This window comes from Mycetomoellerius zeteki, unplaced genomic scaffold, assembly GCF_001594055.1.
Source record: "Mycetomoellerius zeteki isolate Tzet28-1 unplaced genomic scaffold, Tzet1.0 scaffold197, whole genome shotgun sequence".
NCBI classification, from domain to species: Eukaryota; Metazoa; Arthropoda; class Insecta; order Hymenoptera; family Formicidae; genus Mycetomoellerius; species Mycetomoellerius zeteki.
The window spans coordinates 614059-635572 of NW_017256926.1; the positions used below are offsets into that span (position 1 = coordinate 614059).

The following is a 21514-nucleotide window of genomic DNA, read 5'->3' on the forward strand; positions in this document are numbered from 1 at the left end:
TAGTTACAGTTTCAAGTTACCGAGACTAAAAATTAACTCGTTACAATTACAGTTATTTTTCTGTTATCATGATAGAACAATATGAGTAACATCGATATCATTAGGGCTATCAAAGAAAAAAAATTTACGTTTACAATACAATTTTATTTAAAAATTCCTTTAATTTCGCGGGAATATATGCAAGATAATTCAAATAACGGACGAAATAATAAAATACTCTCTACTGGGCTGCGTTCCAAAACACAGGGTGTGTTTCACTTACGTTTACAACGCTTGTATCATTTTATCCTTGTTACAGATATTAAACAATGAAATGATACACGCGAGCGTTGCGGATATTAAAATGGAACGCACCCTTAGCGCTACAAATGCTTCGAAGCATTTGTAGCATCAAGTGGACCGGTATTCAGATTTTAACCAATCACGTTAAATTGACAAATAAGTTTAAAATGTAAATTAACTATAAAAGTAACTGTTAAATTAGTTACTAATTATTGGAAGAAATATAACTAAGTTAAGTTACAGTTATAAATGGAAAAAAAGGAACTAAGTTAAGTTAGTTACAGAAAAAAAGTAACTCTAACTGTAACTTAGTTACAAGTAACTAGTTACTTTCCAACCCTGCTAATTATAATACATAATAAATATATACTATACAATATACAAACATATATATATATACATATAGTTATAGTACAGAAATTACATTTATATACATATTTACATTATTTTTTTTCAAAGCAATAATTTTCTTGAGTTCTCGTTTCCATCATTTATCGATAAGCATTTGTTCTGACAAAAAGCCTTTTCACTGTCTTGGACATATCTAACTGCAGATCATATCTATGTAATTCATAGTTTCAAAAATTGTAATTTTTGACTTTGTTTTCATTGCAATTCTTATAAATTTAATGTGTTTTAATTTATGCATAGATATACCTCAAGAATTTTTGACCATTGACTTCATTTGACTAGATAAATCCTATTTTGATTGATTCCACTTTTTTCTCCTTCAAATGAGGAAAGTTTTGACAACTTTTATATAAAAAAGACCTAATTTTTAATAATTTAGTTTGTAGTATATTCGTTCAACTTTTGATATGGTTTCTTTTAATAAATTTTCTATGTTCTTTCCAATATTTTATTTTTTATTTTATTTATTTCATTATTTTTAATAATTTGTTAATAACTTTTTAATCTTATATAACTATTATCATTATTGTAATTGGCTGAATATGACTAATTGTCAGTAAGCTTATTCGATAGAAGTAACGCAACCTACGGAATGATGATCCCTATTACATCCTTGTACACGATAGTGTTCGCTAGCGTCTAAATTTTTTAAACTCGTCTTTGATCTATCTTTCTTTTCATTTCTTGCGTTCGATTTGCAAAATTTCAATTAAGAAATCTTGCAGTGACAATTACGAGCATAATAATATTCAAAGAACACATGTGAGCATGTGTTTGATGATGCAGCGAGATTATTAATAAAGTTCATTGTTTCTTATTTTTATCCGCTCGGTTTGTTCACCTCCCCCTTGCTCGGAATAATGGATCCGAACATAGCCGTATTAAATATATCTGATATACTGCAATACCAAATATAATTTATCCCGCAGCTAGGCGTAAACAAAGACTTGTAATTACGTCCTTTCGAACATAATAGGGGTTTATATATCCCTTCTACGCTAGACACTCTTCTCTCTCTTTCTCTCTCTCTCTTTCTCGGATTGATAGATTAATCTCTTATGTAAATTACGATTAGTTAATCTTTTAGTATTTTGGGCGATTATCGCCACGTACTTATATAATTAGAATTACCGGTCTAATATTATTTGGCTTCTATGTATCCTATATAAATATGTTATTCATAATGTCATCCTAATCATCTGTTCTTCTTTAATGCGCAGATTGATTCACGGAAAAAAAATGTTTCTGGTTTACAGCTAATTCTGATTAGCTGAAATTGCATTAGCTATTATAGCTATGAATTTGCTAATACATAAAAAGGATTTTCTACTGTAGCTAATATAAAGACGCGATAGCAAAATATGCATGTCTGTTACAGATCGATTTATTTAGCAATATGAAGTTAGTTGTCACAATTATCGGATATGTCCGTGTAAAAGAAAATTGTCTCTGTTAAATATGGTTTGCTGAAACTGTACTTGTTGTACCAAATTGTCTGTTACATAGAAAACGTTTGCTGCAATAATCAATACATCGATATAATAGCAAGATGCTTATCTGTTACAATGATAATATTTAGGCCTCACAGCTAATGGAAATTAGACCTCGCAGATACGACGTTAGGTGTCCATATAATGCTACTGAATTTAACTGCCATACCTAAATTTTAGCTGTGGCAGTTAATCTTTTTTTCCGTGTTATCATGCGAAATATCAAACTGGATTTGAAAGGTCTACAAAAAGAGAGAGAAAAGAAAATTATAAATTTATATAAATTTTTGCATCATCTTAGTTTTCTACAAGACACTTGACAAATTATATTAATTTTTTGAGAAAAATATATGGAAGTGCGTACGATGAATAATATTCTTCGTTTGGAACAAGCCATCCTTTCTTGGCACAAGCAAAATCTCATCCTCATTTTTGCTCAAATTTTAATTTTTATTCAATAAAGATTTTAACATTTGAATTAAAAAACTACTTGATAATGTAATATAGAGATGTCGAAAAATAACCCTGAATTTTTTTTTAAAAGCCTAGAACAGTAAAAAAAGTTGAACTAAACAAAGAAGACCCAGATTGCAGACGAAAGAAATAAAAATATGATTGCAGAAACAAAAATTATCCCCTTTGAAATTTTAAAATATATCACTTTACGTCTGATTGTTTCATTAACATTTTCTTAAATCCTACAACATAAAATATAATATATTTAATTACTAACTTAATTAATCGCTCTTTGAACACCAATGAGAATAAATTTAATTAGATTATTAGCTTTTGCTTATCAATTGAATGAGTGACATTACTACTTTGGTTCTGCTCATAATTGCGTTTCAAGATAAAGATGTTGGTACGCAGTTTGCAGAATCAGATATGTATATAAATGTACACAGGAATATTTAAACACTAACAATAAAATCCGCTTTGATCGAATGTAAAGGTTTCTCTTATATAATTAAATTAATTTTTATCGATCAAAATTTGTATCATAATTGTTTTATTAATCGCGCATTTTCTAAAGCATCCCTCGCGATTCTTGGCATTGACACGCTTTCCTTGCATGACGGCGAGAGGCAAACGAATAGAGCAACGCGCGAGAGAGACGGAAACTCGTACACGGTTCGGTTAAGGCTAACCAGTTTCTCAGTCTATTCGTGTGAGTGTCCATACGTGTGTGCCGATTGCATTTCCACGTCCTTTGGTTAACACGACTAGAGAGAAATTGCGAAACTACCCTGCGCGAAAACAGGTCGAACGAAAAGGAGACTTCGGCTAAGTCGCGATCATGCACTCGACCACGTGATCGTAACGCTAGGTATATCATGAAACCGATGCAAATTAGATAGCACCTGTCTCCTCGAATTACGTAGAAATTCTCAAATTGTCCTTTCTCTCATTCGCGAGAGATACATAGAGTATCTGTCCCTATTAGTGTGCCTTTGAGCTAGTTAGCTCATTACTGAATTCATTATGGTAATCTTAATTTTATCTACTTGAAAAATCAATATCAGTTTTCAATATTTCTTTTTCTTATAATATTTTCTTAAGCTAAAAAATGTTAATATTTTATGATATTTTTAATGAAAATAAAAAATGTTTTAGTTCCTGTTAGTTTGCTTCTCCAAGGGACGATGGTCCTATTAATGTATCCTCAATTCGTGTGCTTATCTACATTAACTCATGTTAACATATAGTCATAATAGAGTAAAACATATAATAGATGTAAGCTAATTGTTTAAGTTAATATTACATAAATGCATTATTTTAATTGTACTTACAATTTCAATGTACACTCATAATAAATAAAGACAAGTTTAAAATCTTGCAGTATTACTGTAGAGTGCCTTTGTATTTAAACAAGCTATGAAGAAAACTAATATAAATAATTAAAAAACAAATTTTTTTATTAAATTAAATTATTAAATGAATTTTAGGCACGACCGTATGTATGAATACATGAAATACGATAAAGAAAGCCATGATCGGTCAAAGTTAGATGTGTTTCGAATAATACATTATATATTCTTTATTAAATCAATTTATTCCAGATATGATTGTGCGCCGATACTTTCATTCTGAAACGCTAATAATCCCCCCTAAACAAATTAGAAAAAAGAAAGAGAGAAAGAAACTTATTGCGAAAAATATTACCTCAGCCAGGGTTCGAACCTGGGACCTCTCAACTTTCCGGGAAGAGTGTTTTAGCCAACTCGATACTGAGGCTTCTTTCTCTCTTTCTTTCTTTCTAATTTATTTAGGGAGAATTATTAGCGTTTAAAAATAATTGTGTTGAAAATGTCCGAAAGTATCGGCGCACGATCATATCTGGAATAAATTGATTTAATAAAGAATGTATTATTCGAAACATTTAACTTTGACCGAGCATGGCTTTCTTTATCGTATTTGTTAAATTATTAATGTATATGATACCAAAGATAATATTCTATTTTTTTATTATTAAAGTATAATAAACATTTTTTGAAAGACGTGAGGAATTTCTGCCGAGAGTGACTCCACAGATTCGCAACACCCAAAACGTGAAGAGACTCGCGTCCAAAAATCTTGACAATCAAGATTGATCTTTACAATTTCAGAACACTGTTGCTTCATAAGAAAAGAAGAAGACATTTTCGTTCTTCAATTTTGCCCAAAAAGTTTCAGGTTGCAACGTGAGATCGTCATTATTTTGCATAAAATTTCTTTCTTCTGCAAAATTGAATCTTGATATTTGTGTGTAGTCTAAGGGTCATCACACACAAAATTACATAAACTGCATATGAGTTCGCTGAACCAATAAGCATCCAACATAAAGACGCCATGTTGATTTAGACATAAGATGCTCATTGGTTCAGCGGCTTTATGCTGTGGTTATGCAGCTTACAAACAATTATGTCATTTATGATTTATGTCATTTTATGTCTGAGGGCCCTTAATCAACATTATTTTTGGATAGATTTAGATGGCGACCATTCGAAGATGCCGCGAATGGATCGGATGGAAGTCGCGGATAATGGGCGAATCCGGAATAATTATGCAGTTTTATCACGCGACACACCGCGGACGTCATAAATCGATTCTGCACCGAGTTGCGTACGACATGTACGCGCAAATCCTCAGCACGTGCGGGCACCGTAAACATTTAACAAATCGGCTTCAGCGATTGTGACGCGCGGGATGCTGTAACGTGACATTTCGCCGGTAGGTCTATTTCTGTGCCTTTGTAGACCATTTATAAATTCACGCTATTAATTGGCGCGTATTCTCGTATAGACACGCTTTTATAGTTATACCATTCTATTAAAATTAGCAACGGAATCTGTGGAATTCGCTTTCGCAGAAATTGATACGAAGGGCGTGGAAAATGGAATATTTGCACTCGAAAAGAGAGAAATTATTTATAATTTTAATAGAGTTACAAATAATATTAAATTTTAATAAAATTTTAACAAAACTATAACCAACTCTGACAAACTGGTGAATGATGTTAGGTACATTGAGAGAAAAGTATACTTAATTTTAATAAATATTTATTTGAATAGTGCCAGTTACTAAATGTAAACATATATTTATTAATTATTTAATACAAGAGAGGCATTAATTTGACTTAACTATTATATTTTTTATTTATCAAATATTTATTTTCCCTAAAAAATGTTATATTAGTTATACTATTCAAATAATTAAATACATTATTCTTTTAACGTAAATTATAATTTCACATAATTCACGAAAGGTGTTATCATATATATCACATATATCTGGAATCTCGACAAAAATAAGAAAAACTCCATCTATGTATGTGAAAGTGTTTAATTCATTTCAATAACTTACACACGATTAACTCGTTTTAGCATAACGCCATGCACGCAGTCTGAGAATGAGAGGGCAAGTTACCATTCTATTTTCTCGCCTAAGTCTACCTCTTGTCCTGGATAAATCTCAAGTATAATCGGCGAAGGATAGGAATCGATAGGCTTCGTTGTGGTGGTCTTCGTTCTCGCAGTAGTCACGGGGCCGCGAACGTGAAGCGGTGCCTTCTTATGCAATAATTTTTCCGAACAAATGCGACCGGTCGGTCGATCGGTGACGGCCGGCGAATAATGGGGACAGTGAAAGGTCTGAGAGAGAAACACCATAAAGAGTAAAATAGAGAGAGAGAGAGAGAGAGAGAGAGAGAGAGAGGCTGCATGTAAGGACCGAATGTCACGTTTGCCGAACATGTGATCGAGGGCCTTTTTTCCTGCCTTTATCTGCAACCGGTTGATCGCGAATTTGAATTGCGTGACTGACTTAGTTTATATTACTGAATATGCCTTTTTACACAAAAAAAAAACGGTTTTGCTGAAGTATCTAAAAATTTAGTTAAATGCAGATCTAAAAATAATTTTATCGGATCTTCAAAATAATTATGCAGAATTTTCAAATTTGATAAGTAATACCGTAAAATATTTTAACATTCCAGCAATTAATGTTGAACGTTCTACATACCTAATTATTTCGATGGTCCAACAAAATTTTATTTTTAGATTATGATATCTAATCAAATTTTTAGATACTTCAGCACAATGCCATTCTTTCTAAGAACGAGTTGTGTAATATACAAGCCAAAGTTATGCGCACTAAACTCGTTCGTTTATTCATCACTCTTATATAATAGGCTTAGTGATATAATTCTTACAGATGTTCTGTTCTAATTATTAACTTTGTAATTTATATAATTTATACCATGCATACACCGAAAGATTTTACTGAAATATTACCTATGAAAATTTAGATGTAAATTTGAAAATAATTTTGTTAGATTATCAAAATAATTATGAATTTCCTACGTAATTATTTTGATGATCTAACAAAATTATTTTCAAATCTATATATCTACCTAAATTTTTAGATACCAACAAAAAATGCAAGTATTAAATTACATCCAATTTTAAGCAAAATAAAAAATTGTAAAAATCGCTCTAATTTTGGACGTTGCGAATTACTTATTGGCTAAGGAATGCTGACGTCGTTCATAGTTTGTGTCGATTAAGCGATTAATATAAACTAGGCCACTTTCCCGAGCGGCCGAGGCCATTGCGAGATTACTGTGCCGCGATTTTACAATCATTTTGCACGTTGCATGTGCACGTTACCGCGATCGAGCGCAATGGAAGGAATCTCAACTAGAATTCTTACCCACTGATCGCAAAATTCGATTATCATAATGCCCGTATTAAACTATACAGAGACTAAGATTGAATTTAATCAATTAATTAATGAAAAGAAAGGAAACCATTATCAAATTTAATGAATTTTGCTTTGATTGATCAAATTCAATCTTAATCTCAATCTCAATTTTTAGAGCAAAAATGCAAGAATTTGCATTCTTTCGTATTACGGTTCGCATTTAGCACAGTTCTTATTATCGTTATGTCGCGAAATTCACTATCTCGCTTCATCATCATGAGACTGTCGCATAATCAACACCTTGCACGTGGAGAGAGCATGAAACCAGCATATTTCCTTTCTTTCCTGGACTTCTAGCATTTACAATCTTCTCCGTTTAACTGACATTTGCATTCATGCTTATTTCTCATTATTATTGCGAATTTCCGCTTGGAATTAATTAGCAATAGGCTTGTTCTTTTTATTTTGAACTTCTTGCACGGTTCATCTTCTTTTTCTTTATGGAGAAGAAAGGAAGAAAAATGAATTGTATACGGAAAGGACAGTTTTGCTGAAGTATTTAAAAATTTAGTTAGATCTAAAAATAATTTTGTTTGTTGTATCACCAAAATAATTACGTAAGAATTTCAAGCAGGGAGAGGTTCACTTGCACACTATAGTGATTATCCACTGCCAATCATAGTGACTTTTGCATAGGAAATTTTTATTTTTTGTTTTCTAGCATTGTGATTGATTTGTGCACAATTGGTTCGTGTGCAATTGATGAGCATACACTCTTTTAAGCATAATGAGCAATATCTCCAGAAGCTTTAACACTTTAGCAACCAGTTTGAGCATAAACCGGAACGATGTAATAGAATGATCTGCAAATTGAACAAAAGTGTTTGTAATTATACATTGAGAGAAAAAGTGGTAATGCAAGTCAGCTTGCAGTAATAAAATATTATTTGATTCAATGAAAAATGTAAATATCATTTGATTCAATGAAATCTACCTCTTCGAATGTCGTTTTTAAGAATAAATTAAATTCTCATCGTCTCGTTATCTGTTGCAGTAGCGGAAGCTCGATCTCAAGGAACAGCAATCGCTCCGAGAGCAGCGGTTACTGTGGTAGACGTCCTTCGACCTTCGCATCCAGGTAACTCGATTATTGTTCATAAAATATCGACTTCGAATTTATGAATCCTTTTATGTCTCTGTAAGACAAACTGTGCAGGTTTTTGTTAAGATTACTATTGAAATCGGAGAAGGATACAAATGATAAAATACAAATGGTTGCAACATGAATTTAAATGTCGGGTTGAGATTAATTGGAATTAATCTGCCATTAATTTTATATAATGCCCGGATTGAATGAATGGAGCGTGCAAACGTGACACAGAATCGTTTAATAACGTGGGGCTATTTAGGACACCGTCGCACGAGCGGGTTTGAATAACAATCCCTTGGCAGTTTGATCGACCTCGATTGCAAATAGCTGAATGTATTTCGCGCAGCTAATGATTCGCAAAAATATATTACCATTGTGAGATTTCTGTGAACTAAGTCTGAGAAATATCCACGAAAAGGCGTGAAGAATGATTGATCGTATTCTCGATATTGGCAGCAATCTTGAAAACCTAGGAAAGGTCTACGTGTAAAGAACCTCATTTTGAATTAATAAATAATCTTACAAAAAACCTTGTAGCTTTCTAGAACCGAGATATATTTTATGATGAAACTATTGTTATCAAAAGCGAAATAATTATATAATCATTTATAGAGACAGCAAGCAAAATACCAAGTCATTCTGACATCAAAATAATGTCAAATGACTCCAAAATGATTACTAAAAGATGCTTTTCAATCATATATGATTGATTTTAACATCATTTTGATATTATCGTAACTTGTTATTTTGCTTACGTACTCTGAAAATTAAACCTGTTTAATTAAAATCATAAAGCGAGATGTATCCTTCGAATAGAATTACTGATATTCTCATTTAGTATGTAATTTTTTCATATAACTTTTGCTATAAGAAGAGCTTTCGTTGCGAGCGTTCTGCTCATAGAAAACGAGTCTGATTCTCGCGTTGATTTTGTTTAAAGAAGAATGACTCGGAGGCACACAATTAAATAACTGCGAATATTTTGAAAATAAAAATTGGAACATACGTTGTTAAATAGGAGCAATGGTAACTCAGACTCTTAAATTAAATAACATTTTGTTATTTTTAATTTCTATTATTTATGTTAAAGTATAAATAAAAAATGTAAATGTCAATCCATTTCTGTGGTCAGTTTCAAAGTAAATGACATTCTTATTAACGTATGCACTATAATTAATAAATGATAAATTAAATTTAAGTTATATACATAAATATACTTCCTTGGTAAATTGTTCAACTCCGTTGTTTTGGTTAAATTAACGATATATTGAGTAGAAGCAGTGGCGATTGATTAATAGCGAAAATGATAAAAAATAATTCAAATTAGGCATAATTTGACATTATGAATTTAATAATGAAAGTCGAATGGAAGAAACAATTATTTCTTCGCCAGGGTTCTCTATCGTCAACTCTCTCGGCGAAGATGACTAGCAATCACGTATCATTCTTTCATCGTCATCACGTAACTGCATTATATATATGTAAATAAAATAAAACTGTTAAAGTTAAAACAGAGAACGAGATCAACGCAGCAGTGACACTCGTAAACAGCGACGCACGTGTTACGCCACGTGCCGTCTAGGTATTCATCAGTCACTCCCCGCGCGTATTGTTGCGTAATAGATAATAAAGAGAGATGAGGCGCGGTTATAAATGTTATAATAAGTAAATATCGATCCCGAAACTCACGGTCGATCGGATGATTAAATTCCAGAAAAATTTTCACGAAGAACGTATAACTGTTATAACGTTACGTAATTTCGCTCGGCGAATGATATCTATAATGGAATTTCGCGAAACACAATTTCAAGGAAGAGATTTAGATTTAATTATAATAGCCTATATTTTTTTAAATTAAAAATCTCCATGAAAATATTCCGTCATGAAAAGATTAACGCCGAATATGGTATAATTAAAATGTTTTAGAGTAATCGTATCATACGTTATTATTAATGAAAACTTCAATAGAAAACTATAGTCGTCGGAGGAAAACCTATGCAATCAATCGTGTTCATTTAAAGCACGTTGCAGTCACGCGTAATTATCTCACGTTGCGCGTTTTATTTTTAAATGGCTTGTGAATATATATATATATATATATATATGAAGAGCTAGTATCATTTATAGCTAGTATTTATAGCGACACTTTTTTAAATTGCTAGCTAATGCGATCTATAGTTATCATTAACTTAATGGCTCCTAAAATTAACCTACTTAAGATTGACGTAATGCTAGCCTGAAGTTTGTAAAAAATATATTAGCATGTTATTACATTTTTTCTAAAGAACTAAATGAAATAAAATTATATGAATAATGTATATTCAATATAAAATATTTAGATTATAATATATATATGTTTGTGTATTTATAATATACTGAAAAAATATACTTAATAAATCATTTGTTTAAATAGCGCTAACTAAATATTTACTAAATATAAAGATATATTTATTTGATACAAGAATCATTAATTTAACTATCATTTCTTTTTATTGAACAAATATTTATTTACTGTAAATAAATTTTTAATTGGCATTATTCAAATAAATATTTATTAAAATTAAAAAAATTTATCTCATTGTATGTGAAATTTTATATTACATAACAAAATATGTTAATATATTATTACATACATTCACATAATGCTTGAAATAAATAGAATAGATAACATAATTAAATTCGATACAATTACACCTCCGTCGATTACGTTTATTGAGCAATCGTAATCATTTGTTAAATAACGCTCGATATAATATCGAAATGTTATATCAGATCAAAATAATTCGTTTCTCGAGTCCAAAGGATGCCTATTGTACTCGGTTACTCGTGTTTCGCATTGTTTAAAACGAGGTGGTTTGGTAATCACCGAACGATAAGATAAGACCGGGAATTGTTACGAACGAGGGTATAATCTCTCGAGGGATTATTTTTTAACTTACTTATTTATATCGTTGGTTAGAGTTTCCAGGAGAACAATTATGCAAATATTCTTGTCTATGCTTAATTAATTTTAAATAAGTTACTCATCACCGCGCGCGCGCGCGTTTTATTTAATTTGTTCGCTTACATAATGATTACTTAATTCACTTACATAATTAGCTTGAAACAACTTTGACTAAACTCCCATTAATCGATGATTAACTTATAACTATTTCGTTCAAGTGGATAAAATTGATATTTTTATTATTTAACACATGCAGAGAGAAAAATTAGATTAGAGACAACGAATTGTATAGATAGAAATTTTGCTGTAAGCAATTCTGCCTGTTGAAATAATTGATTAAGTTAATCGAAGTTTGATCGAAATCGTTTCTAGTGATGTAATCTTTTGCTATTTACGTGCAAAAAAGTATATAAAACGTGCGACCAGGAAGACTTCCGGTAATGATTCCAGAGCGATCGATGGTTAGGCAAATGTTAAACTTTCTCTTACTTGTATAACGCGTGATTGTCACGTTTTACATTTGTTATATCAGGACTCTCTTGAGAGTTTTCCGGGAGAAAGTCGTCTATGCATTAGTCTATGTATTGGTAGATTACAATTGCAGTTCGAGACTGCAAAGTTGTAGTAAATAAAATTTAAAATAACATCAGTTCAATTTTATAAAATATATGTTTCATGCGAGAATATTAATAATATAATTGATTAATGTAATATAATCACATTTATATTACAATATCATTGTTTAAAATATTCTATTATGTTTTAATATTTAATATTATATACATAATATTAAATATTATACGCGTTTAAATATGGACTGATTAATTTATTGCGATAATTTTTAATTTATTATTGCTCATTAACGTGATGATATTATCTCGGATGTTACGATTGCAACACGGGAATAACGTCAGATCATGTTGAGAATATTTTCGAAGAATTTTAGAATCACCACACGTTTGCACGCTCTTTCAACGGAATATTTTCCCTGGCGTTTATATTTAGATCCGCGTGAGTCGCGAGAACCGCGTTTATTACGATTCCAGCTTATCAACACCATTCCCACGTTGACACTCGCTCGTCACATGGCGTGACACGCGGATATTATCGACTTGCATTGCGTGATTGATCTATATGTGAAAATTTTACCATTGCAAGGATTCCAATAAAAAAATGCGAAATTGCTAGTTTAATAAGAAATCGTTTTATTTTAACTAAATTTATATTTATATATATTTTTTTACATCAAATTTATTTTAAATTCAATGTAAACGGGCGTTTTGAAAAATTCCCATGAAAACAATCCAGTTATAATAGATGGCAATCGACAAATTGATCAGAAATCTGAATGGAAAAAAAATTCGTAATTAAGATTAATATATTATGAATGGAAAGAGTTATATTATTTAAAGTTAAATTTTAAGATTATATTAATTAAGTTTAAACTATTAATTTATTTTGTGTGGTATAAATTAGTGCTAATCAGTACTAATTATCTAAAAATCAGTACTAATTGTTTAATTGCTTTTACTTTTTTATTTTTCCTTGTCGTCCTGCTAGCTTCATATTAAGTTAGCAAAACTACAAGATTTTTTTTCTAAATAGCATACAAAATTATGTTTTGTAGCATAAATTAGCACAAAATGAGCATTAAATAGTTTAATAGGTCTTTTTCGATTTTGCTCATTTCGTCCTGTTAGCTTGACAGAGGTATTAATTTTTAGACTTAAAAGTTTAGCGTTGAAAAGGATTACGCGATGTTTCACGATTTTACGTGTATTACATGTATAGCAATGAGGCACTACCGCAGCCGATCAGCAAGAGAAAGGACAAGGAGCACAAGAAGAAGAAATTGAAAGTGGTGGCTGCGCTTAACGCCACCGAAGCGGAAGCCGGCTCGAAGACGGTGGTAAACGCGTTGCCGGAAGTCGCGGCGTATAATACCGTCGCGCCGGCGAACGTCATACTTGACAAGAAATCAGGTTGGTCATTATCCATAAAAATCGGGAATGCACGTAAATTATCTATGGCTCTTCTTATTGCGATTCACTTGATTTCCGCGGGGAAATCTATGTAAATGTCTATGAATCAGAATAAATCTGAAAGATAAATCTGAGAGAAATTTCGATTTTCACCAATAAACATGCCAAGGCAGAAACGTAAATATCGTAAACATTTTATAATTTTTTAGGCTTTTATTGGTTCGCAGAAAAAATGAGAGACAATTGACTTTACTTTAGGGATGTATTGGTTCTACAGTCTCTGTAAAGTAAATTAAATAATTTGGAAATGTGTTTAATTATTTATACTTCAAATAAACTATATACCTATATATGAAAGTTGTATAAATAAAATTATATTTTTATTTAATAACACATTTTTATAATTTACTTAGTCTATTTAAATTATTATTAAAAATTGAACTATTTTTTTACAACGTTAAGAAAGATCTTAATTTTTTGTATTTTAAGTATTCAAAATAATTTATACAAAGTTCTGTTGTGATTGTCTGTTTAGTTATTCAGTAAATAAATAAATAAATAAATAAAATAATGGTGTTTATCTATAGAACAATTAATCTTTGCATCGCAATGAAACTTTATATTACACAAAAAATCATCTCGAATATATATTTAAAATAATTTAAATCAAAAATTCAGATTTTCTATTATTTCTTAATATTAAAAAATATATGTATGTACTTCTTATTGAAATAATTTTTTATTCATGTAGAAAATCGTCGCTAATTTTTTTTCTATTATTTTCGAATACAATATAAAACAATCTGTAATGTTTTCATAATTTTTTGAATGTTTTCAAAATATATCTAATACTTCCTTAAAAGATACCGATATATCCTTAAGAGCTTATCGTTCTTCTGTTTGTTTCTCATAAACTAATTTCTTCGTGCACTCTTCTCGACCTTCAGGTTTCGCCTTGCTATTTCCTACCTAAGGCTTCGATACGAAACTTCTCTTCACGATTATCCCTTATTCCAGCTAGTATATATCTTTCAAAATAATTTATTTTGTCGGATAGCCAATTACTTTGATACTCAGGAAGACACTAGTCTAAAGATAATTAAAAATTCAAGCTAGCTATAAACGAATAAAGAACGCGACTTTAGAACATCGATGTAAAACAACGGTAAACGATCTGCCACAGGGGGCAAATAAGATTTCTTTCAATTGGAAGAGCGAGGAAGATAGCTAAAAGTTTCATGAAAGATTCTTCGAGATTGAATGTTCAACATTAGAACTGCCAATTGTATTTCACTGAAACTGCCGATGATATTAATTTGGTAATTCTCTATCTTTACTTTCGGTTGAAGAATTATTTTGATATTATTTGTATCATTGTGGAATTATTTATATTATATTTACATATTTTCAATATTTTATTATACTGGACAGAAGACGGTTGCTAAAATATCTACAAATTTAATTAGATCTGACAGTAATTTTGGTGGATCATTAAAATATGTAGAATGCTCAAGCTGGTTGTTAGAATGTTTGCAACATTGCTTATTATTATACTTGAAATTCCTAAATAATTATTTTAATAATCTAACAAAATTATTTTCAGAACTACTAAGTTTCATCTGTTTAAATTTCTAGATATTTAAAAAAATGTTCTTTCTAACGTAAAAAAAAAAAAAGGAATTGAAATGATTAGCGAAGTTAAAATGGTATCATCGACGATTCCAGTGTTAGACGCTGCTGATAACTAAAAGTCCTTGAATAAAAGAGGTATGTCTCACACATTAATGTCACGTTAAATATTTCGCAGGCGCATGCGATACATAAATATCATAATCGCGCATCGAGAGAAACTCTTCGATTCTTTCCTTCGCCATCGTTATTTGGAGGAAATTGTGACAGACGTGGCGAAGTTTATTCGAGTGGGGTGTAAAATTTCCATCCAACGTGACACCCACGATAATAGTCCACCGAAGTTATTGATCCTTCGGCACTAACAAATTTACGATTCGCCAAGCTTCACCTGTTGCTTTATTTACATTTCAATAATTCTTTTCGTCTACTTCTTCGGTATCTCATCCTTTTATTTTTATATTATTTAAATATTCAAAGTTACGCAGTATAAAACGCAAAATTTGTTAAATAAGCACTACGAAGTAAAGCTAAATTACATTAGGAAATAAAATTAAACAATCAGAAAATTATATAATCAGGAAATTAATTTTATGAAAATATTTAACAGATTTTTTTGAAAAAGAATATTTTTTCAGTTTTTGAAAATTTCATGTAGGTATAATATCGCACACGATTGTCCTCCCAACAACGTAGATTTTATATTGCGCGTTATATAAACTATTGTGAAACTGATAAATCAATAAGCGAGCAGTGAAGCCGCGGGAGGATATATTTAATTACGTTTAGAGCGCGTAACTTCTCCCCTACGACGTAGTTTTTTCTAATTCTTATTCAGAATGTATCGGTAACCGTGGAATTTTAATAGAGATTTGATCTAGGACCCATTCTATTTTTTTTTCGTTCGTGAATCACGTCATTAGGTTGCTCTATTTACATTTCTATGCAATTGTGAAGCAATAATCACTCTTCCTGTTACCTCACCGTTAACTATTACTACAAAGTACCGACCGTATTTTTAGCGAGTAATACCAACCCTCGGGCACGCGTTAATTTGAGATGCAGCAGGTATGTTACGAAATCAGTTTCGTCCTGTGTTCGCGCTTATTCCCTATATTTACGTAAGCGTTTACGTCGCCGTTTATTTAACCCTTTCACTAGCGTGGAATTAAATATAGTGCTCTTAAAAATTGTCCTTCGCCGTCTCGCTTTTCAGCGGGTAACAGCGGAGAATATGTATCGTATTGCATATAATACGTATAAAAAGAATATTAATCCCGAAAGTAAAGAAGTTACGTAATAATAATAATTCAATTGTTTCAAATAAAGATCCATTAAATTAACGAAGTGTAATGCCTAATTTTAACCCTAATACATTAAACCAATCGCATAATAAACTAGTCACACAAATTTAAAATTATTCTTAGTCAATCTTTTGTAAAATATAATTTGTATATTGAGGAAGACTCCAACTGAGGGTCGAAATGTTTATGAATCTAAAATGAATAAAACGAAATTAATGTAGACTTGAATATTTTGTATTGGTTATTATAAGCATTACACTTTATTGATTTATTTTTCATTAGAGCCTGATTTCCATCATTTGTTCAAAGATCTTTTATAAAATCATAAATATATTTTTTTCTTACCAAAAAATGAATTTAATCGATAAAAGCATTAATGTTATCGCCAATATATCGTAGATTAGATTCGCTTTCACTTATTTAGATGTCATCGCACGTCTCATGCGCTTGCGAAGAAACAGCAGTGAATGCCTTTCACCTGGAAGTAACAATTTAGCCGGAGGTAGCATATCACCGAGTAATAGCATTGAACTTTCTGTCAGGCGTATCTCTGACAACCGCTCGCCGATATGATTTTATATAAAATACGAACCTCGACGTGGTCACTTCATTTTGGACTAAGGGAACACTGAGCCTTTTCCTACACCCTTCCTATTTTTGTTCATGTGGCTGAAGTCATGCTAACGTGATTTTGATATGCAACTCATTTACGTTTATGATACAGGAATTCTATAAGTTATTAAATTCTTAAAGAATTTATTCTTAAAGAAGAATTCTTTTAAGTTATTAAATTATTAAAGCCACCATTGCATTTTATTTTATCTTTTATTTAAAAAAAAATTTTGTAATATTTGTTATATTTTCTGTTATTATCAAAGATACTAAAAAATCGCAGGGTAATGGTTTAGCTTATTTCAATGAGAGAAAACTCCTAATGGGCAATTCAAAATACTAACAAATTAATTTCAATCATGTAAAGTCAAGTTCCTTACAATATACAGAGAATCTACTTGATTGTGATTTGAAATAAACTAATTTTTACATAATACATTTCAAAGGATTTCCCTGGCGAAAATTTTTCATATAATTTTTCAGAATTTCTATATAATTTTATAACTTTCTCACATTTTTTTATACTAATTGGAACACTTCTCAGAAAATCTACATCTTTTCTTAAAATTTTCCTATATGTTAATTACGAAATATCATAAGATTTCTAAGATTTCTTGTAAGTATAATTTCTGATGAAATGTTATAAAATCTAAAAAATTAAAAATATTTCTTAAAAATTATGGGATGAGAAATCTCAAAATATTTCAGAATTCATTTGTATGAAAAATTATGAGAGAAGATGTAAATTTTCCAAATATTTCTGAGTATTTCTATAAAATATTCCAATTCGTATAAAAATTATAAGAAAAATTTTCACCAGGATTGACAATAATAATTTTATAACAATTATTACAATTTTATAACAATTTTAAAATCGTTATATATACATATAAATCCAAAAATGCGTCGCTATGTCACTTGGGCTCGACTGTTCCTCATCCTCTTCCACCACCGTCATCCTTATGGCGATTCAGGTAGATGACCCGAATGGCAATGCTTATAATAACGAGAATTTCTTTTACTGCTTTAATTCAAGAAGAAGTAACCACCGTAGAATTGGTGGACGCAACTGATCCCGGCGAGCACAACGGCGACACCGTCGCAGATTCGGAAGCAGGACTTGCTTCACGGATGATCCTCCTGGACGATTCCACGTCTCAGGCCAATGTTAGTATACGTCGATAAATGTAGTAGAGGGAGATACAAAAGAAAACACACATACATGTACACGCACATATCATAAGGACGTAACAAGAAAGAAAAAGACAGAGATTCTCAAGAATCGCACCGTGCGATCGTAAAAGCAAGCTCGGGATTCGACGGATGAGTTCTCGTGACCCGCTACTTCCATTATTAAACCGCTTCCGTAATTCCATTCCGCTTCCATAATTAAACCGTTACTTTTATAAGTACCGTTACTATTCTGAGCAAATGACTGCAAACATTAATATACATCAGAAGTATTGGTACGATATTAATTACTTGGTTACATGTAAGCCACTTGTCGAAGCAGAACAATAAGTCACAATAACGTTAAAATGAATCATAACTAATTAAAAAGTAATTTTTAATAATCATTTTGGAGCCATTTTAACGCTATTTTGATGTCATCATGACTTTTTGTTCTGCTCGAGTTATTGTTAACTTTGCTTATCTGCGTTGATATAATCGTGAATTAGAAGTTATTAGACAATCGTCTGTGTTGCAGCGATCTTTTCTGTTCAGTTCGGTTACGCTTTTTCGCACTTTCCGCAAAATCGATCTTTAGAAAGCGATCTTTAGAAAGAGAAAATAAGTCATCGAAGTGCTAACTAAAATGAATAGATCTATTTGTCAGCCTGTTTTCCGTGCATATTCTCATACAGGACTCACCGGGTTTTCGAAGGAACGTAAAAAAAATTGCAGAGAAATTTTTGCATGTCGCCGATGTAAAGTACGAGAAGAAAGTAACGTAACATCTATGAATATCGTCAGTATCTCTTCCTCTACTGATATTCCTCCTACGACTAAATCATCCTTTATATACTCGAATGCGATGAAAGTACTGGCAATTGAATTCGGTGCGAGAAGTACCGAACTTAACTTGCTGGTGATAACGTAACAAATTATAAGTTTCGTTTCTTAAATTCCCATAATTTTTAGTAATCTAAAGTTCGTAAATCTTTTGTTATTTTTTAGCGTTATCAATATTTTATCATTACATTTTATTTTAACACTTGTCCTTTTTTTTATTACGCGGAGGACAAAAGAAAAATCTAGTATCACGTTATCATTCACGTTAAGACCATTAATGTCAGCGTATTATGTCGACTAACTTCCTAATCTACCAAACATTCTGTAGGATGGATTTTGCGCGGTGATTTCAATGCACGACGGTCTCGTGCTGTATACAACTCCGTCGATATGCACCGCACTCGGCTATCTCAAGGACGCCTGGATTGGCAAATCTTTCATCGATTATGTGCATCCAAAGGATAAGAACACTTTGGCCGATCAGATCACCAGTGGCATCGCGTCGCCGCCGGAAGAAGAACAATCTAAAGGTACATACATTTATACATAATTTGTACACAATTATATATTTAATAAACTGAGAAGAAAGGACTACGTTACGGGAACAACACACTTAGATATGGCGTATCCAACTCAATTTGATTTTTTTTTCTTTCTATTAATACATATATTTACTTGATACCATTATATTCCTTAATGCATAGCGTTTAAAAAAACTGCTCTTACAATATGTTCACTTTTATAAGCAATGAAAACGACATTGAAAAAGTATTGAAAAAAGAAAAGTCAGGTATGCCATACGGAAGACATTCAAAAATTAAATTATATGAAAAATTAGTTCCGCGGTGAATAATGTGGTGAACAATAGATGTTATAGATACCGGGCTCAATGATGAGTACCTTTTGAGCTACGATGTATCAAAAGTGTAAAACTTGTTCATAGAGCATCTTTGATACACTATAGCTAAAAAATTATCTAGTATTGAACTTTGTCTATGACATCTTTTATTTGCTGTATTTCTATATGAAAACTAACTCACTTTAACAGGACCCAATTTTCCAAATATAATTAGTGTGGATTTCTTTGTCAAAAGTTATCACTTACTCAGCAGACATTCTTATAGTTAAAATTTCGTCATGTATTTTTACTCCAAATATTATTATTACCGTACATTATAATTTTTTCTATGGTTATCATTGTTGTGTAATTATACATTTAGAGTAGCTGAATTATAAACTTTCATTCTCGATTTTCGGGAATTAATTATTTCATCATTATCCAACTTCTGAGTGGCGCCAACCAGAACACCGTTCCATTTTTAGGAATCAATGGCAGAAGGGCGAGCTTGTTCTGCGGTTTGCGGAGGTTCACCAGATGCACCATGCCGAATGGATATCGAGCAGACGCCCGATCGAACCTGTACTTGCCTTTCCACCTAACTTTGTCGTTCCGAGACTTCCGGGACCAAACGGCCGAGCAACAGCCCAGCAACCGAGCTATGTTCCTCGTAGTTACCGCTCAACCCGTCCATTCCGCATACAAAGGTAGCATGGTCCAAGGTCTCCAACGAGGTCTGACCGGCGAGAGGACTCGATAATTACAAACAGTCAGCTTGTTTGTCGCAAAAGTTAGCGGCCAACTTGCGATTTAGCGGATCGCGTCGAAATAGTGGTGATCCGAAAAAGATTCTGCGGACCACCGTCAATTCGAAGTCGAGTTACTTCGAGGAAAATTTCCGGCAATATTCATCCTACTAAATCCTCGCTTGCAAATATAACAAATCGCTTGGAATATATCCCAGACAAATGCGTGCTGTGAACGAGTAACTTCGTCGAAGTGACTCGGTTTTACAGGATGTATCCGGAATATGCGGAAAAGTCGCAGCGGTATTTCAAACGCGATAATGCCATTCACTAATCTCGCTCAACTGCTTATATATTCTCAAGATACATCCTATCTTCGTTACATGCGACACAAGCACACTTAATCGCTCCGCGATGATCGAGCCTTATCGTTGGTCCGACCTCGTTGACGATACTCAGTGAGTCGGTGGTTTCCATGGAAAACGTCTGAAACGAAGGTAACTTACTTCCAATTTTTCAAAGCCGCCCGCGCGGCGGCTCGTGATGATATATACGTTGATACACCATTCGCATCTTTGCCGTATTTGTCGCTGTGCCATTACCTCGCCATTTTTCCGATTGATTCCCCGTTTTTTCGTTCAGTTTGGAGACCACTGTTACGAACGCTCGTATCTCACATTGTCACACAGCACTCGTCAACTTTCACAAGGGGTTCGCTCGCTTCGCTTTTGTCAGCGCATGGATAGCCTCCATCTCTGATCGCAACGCGCACTTCCTGCACAAGCTGATCGTTATTAATTTTTATTGACAACGGATTTTATGTTGTTCAAAAGGATTTGAATATCAATCATGCAAATAATTCAAAACTGAAAATATATTAATATTGGATTTTTTACATAAAAATGAATACTAAAACTGTACACATGAAACTA

At 31.9% G+C, this 21514-nt stretch overlaps 1 protein-coding gene across 6 annotated transcripts in view; it reads left to right on the forward strand.

Moving 5' to 3' along the window:
- The window catches only part of per (period circadian regulator), a 32526-nt gene that overhangs the window by 2212 nt on the left and 8800 nt on the right, over positions 1-21514 (forward strand). For 4 of the 6 annotated variants that reach the window (XM_018447015.1, XM_018447017.1, XM_018447012.1 and 1 more), the window contains exons 2-6: positions 8419-8502; positions 13250-13440; positions 18022-18152; positions 19327-19528; positions 20322-20543. In XM_018447015.1, coding sequence (XP_018302517.1) covers positions 8419-8502; positions 13250-13440; positions 18022-18152; positions 19327-19528; positions 20322-20543 — 830 coding nt within the window. The remainder of the gene's footprint in view (positions 1-8418; positions 8503-13249; positions 13441-18021; positions 18153-19326; positions 19529-20321; positions 20544-21514) is intronic. The other 2 variants (XM_018447016.1, XM_018447013.1) reach the window with 1 other exon arrangement.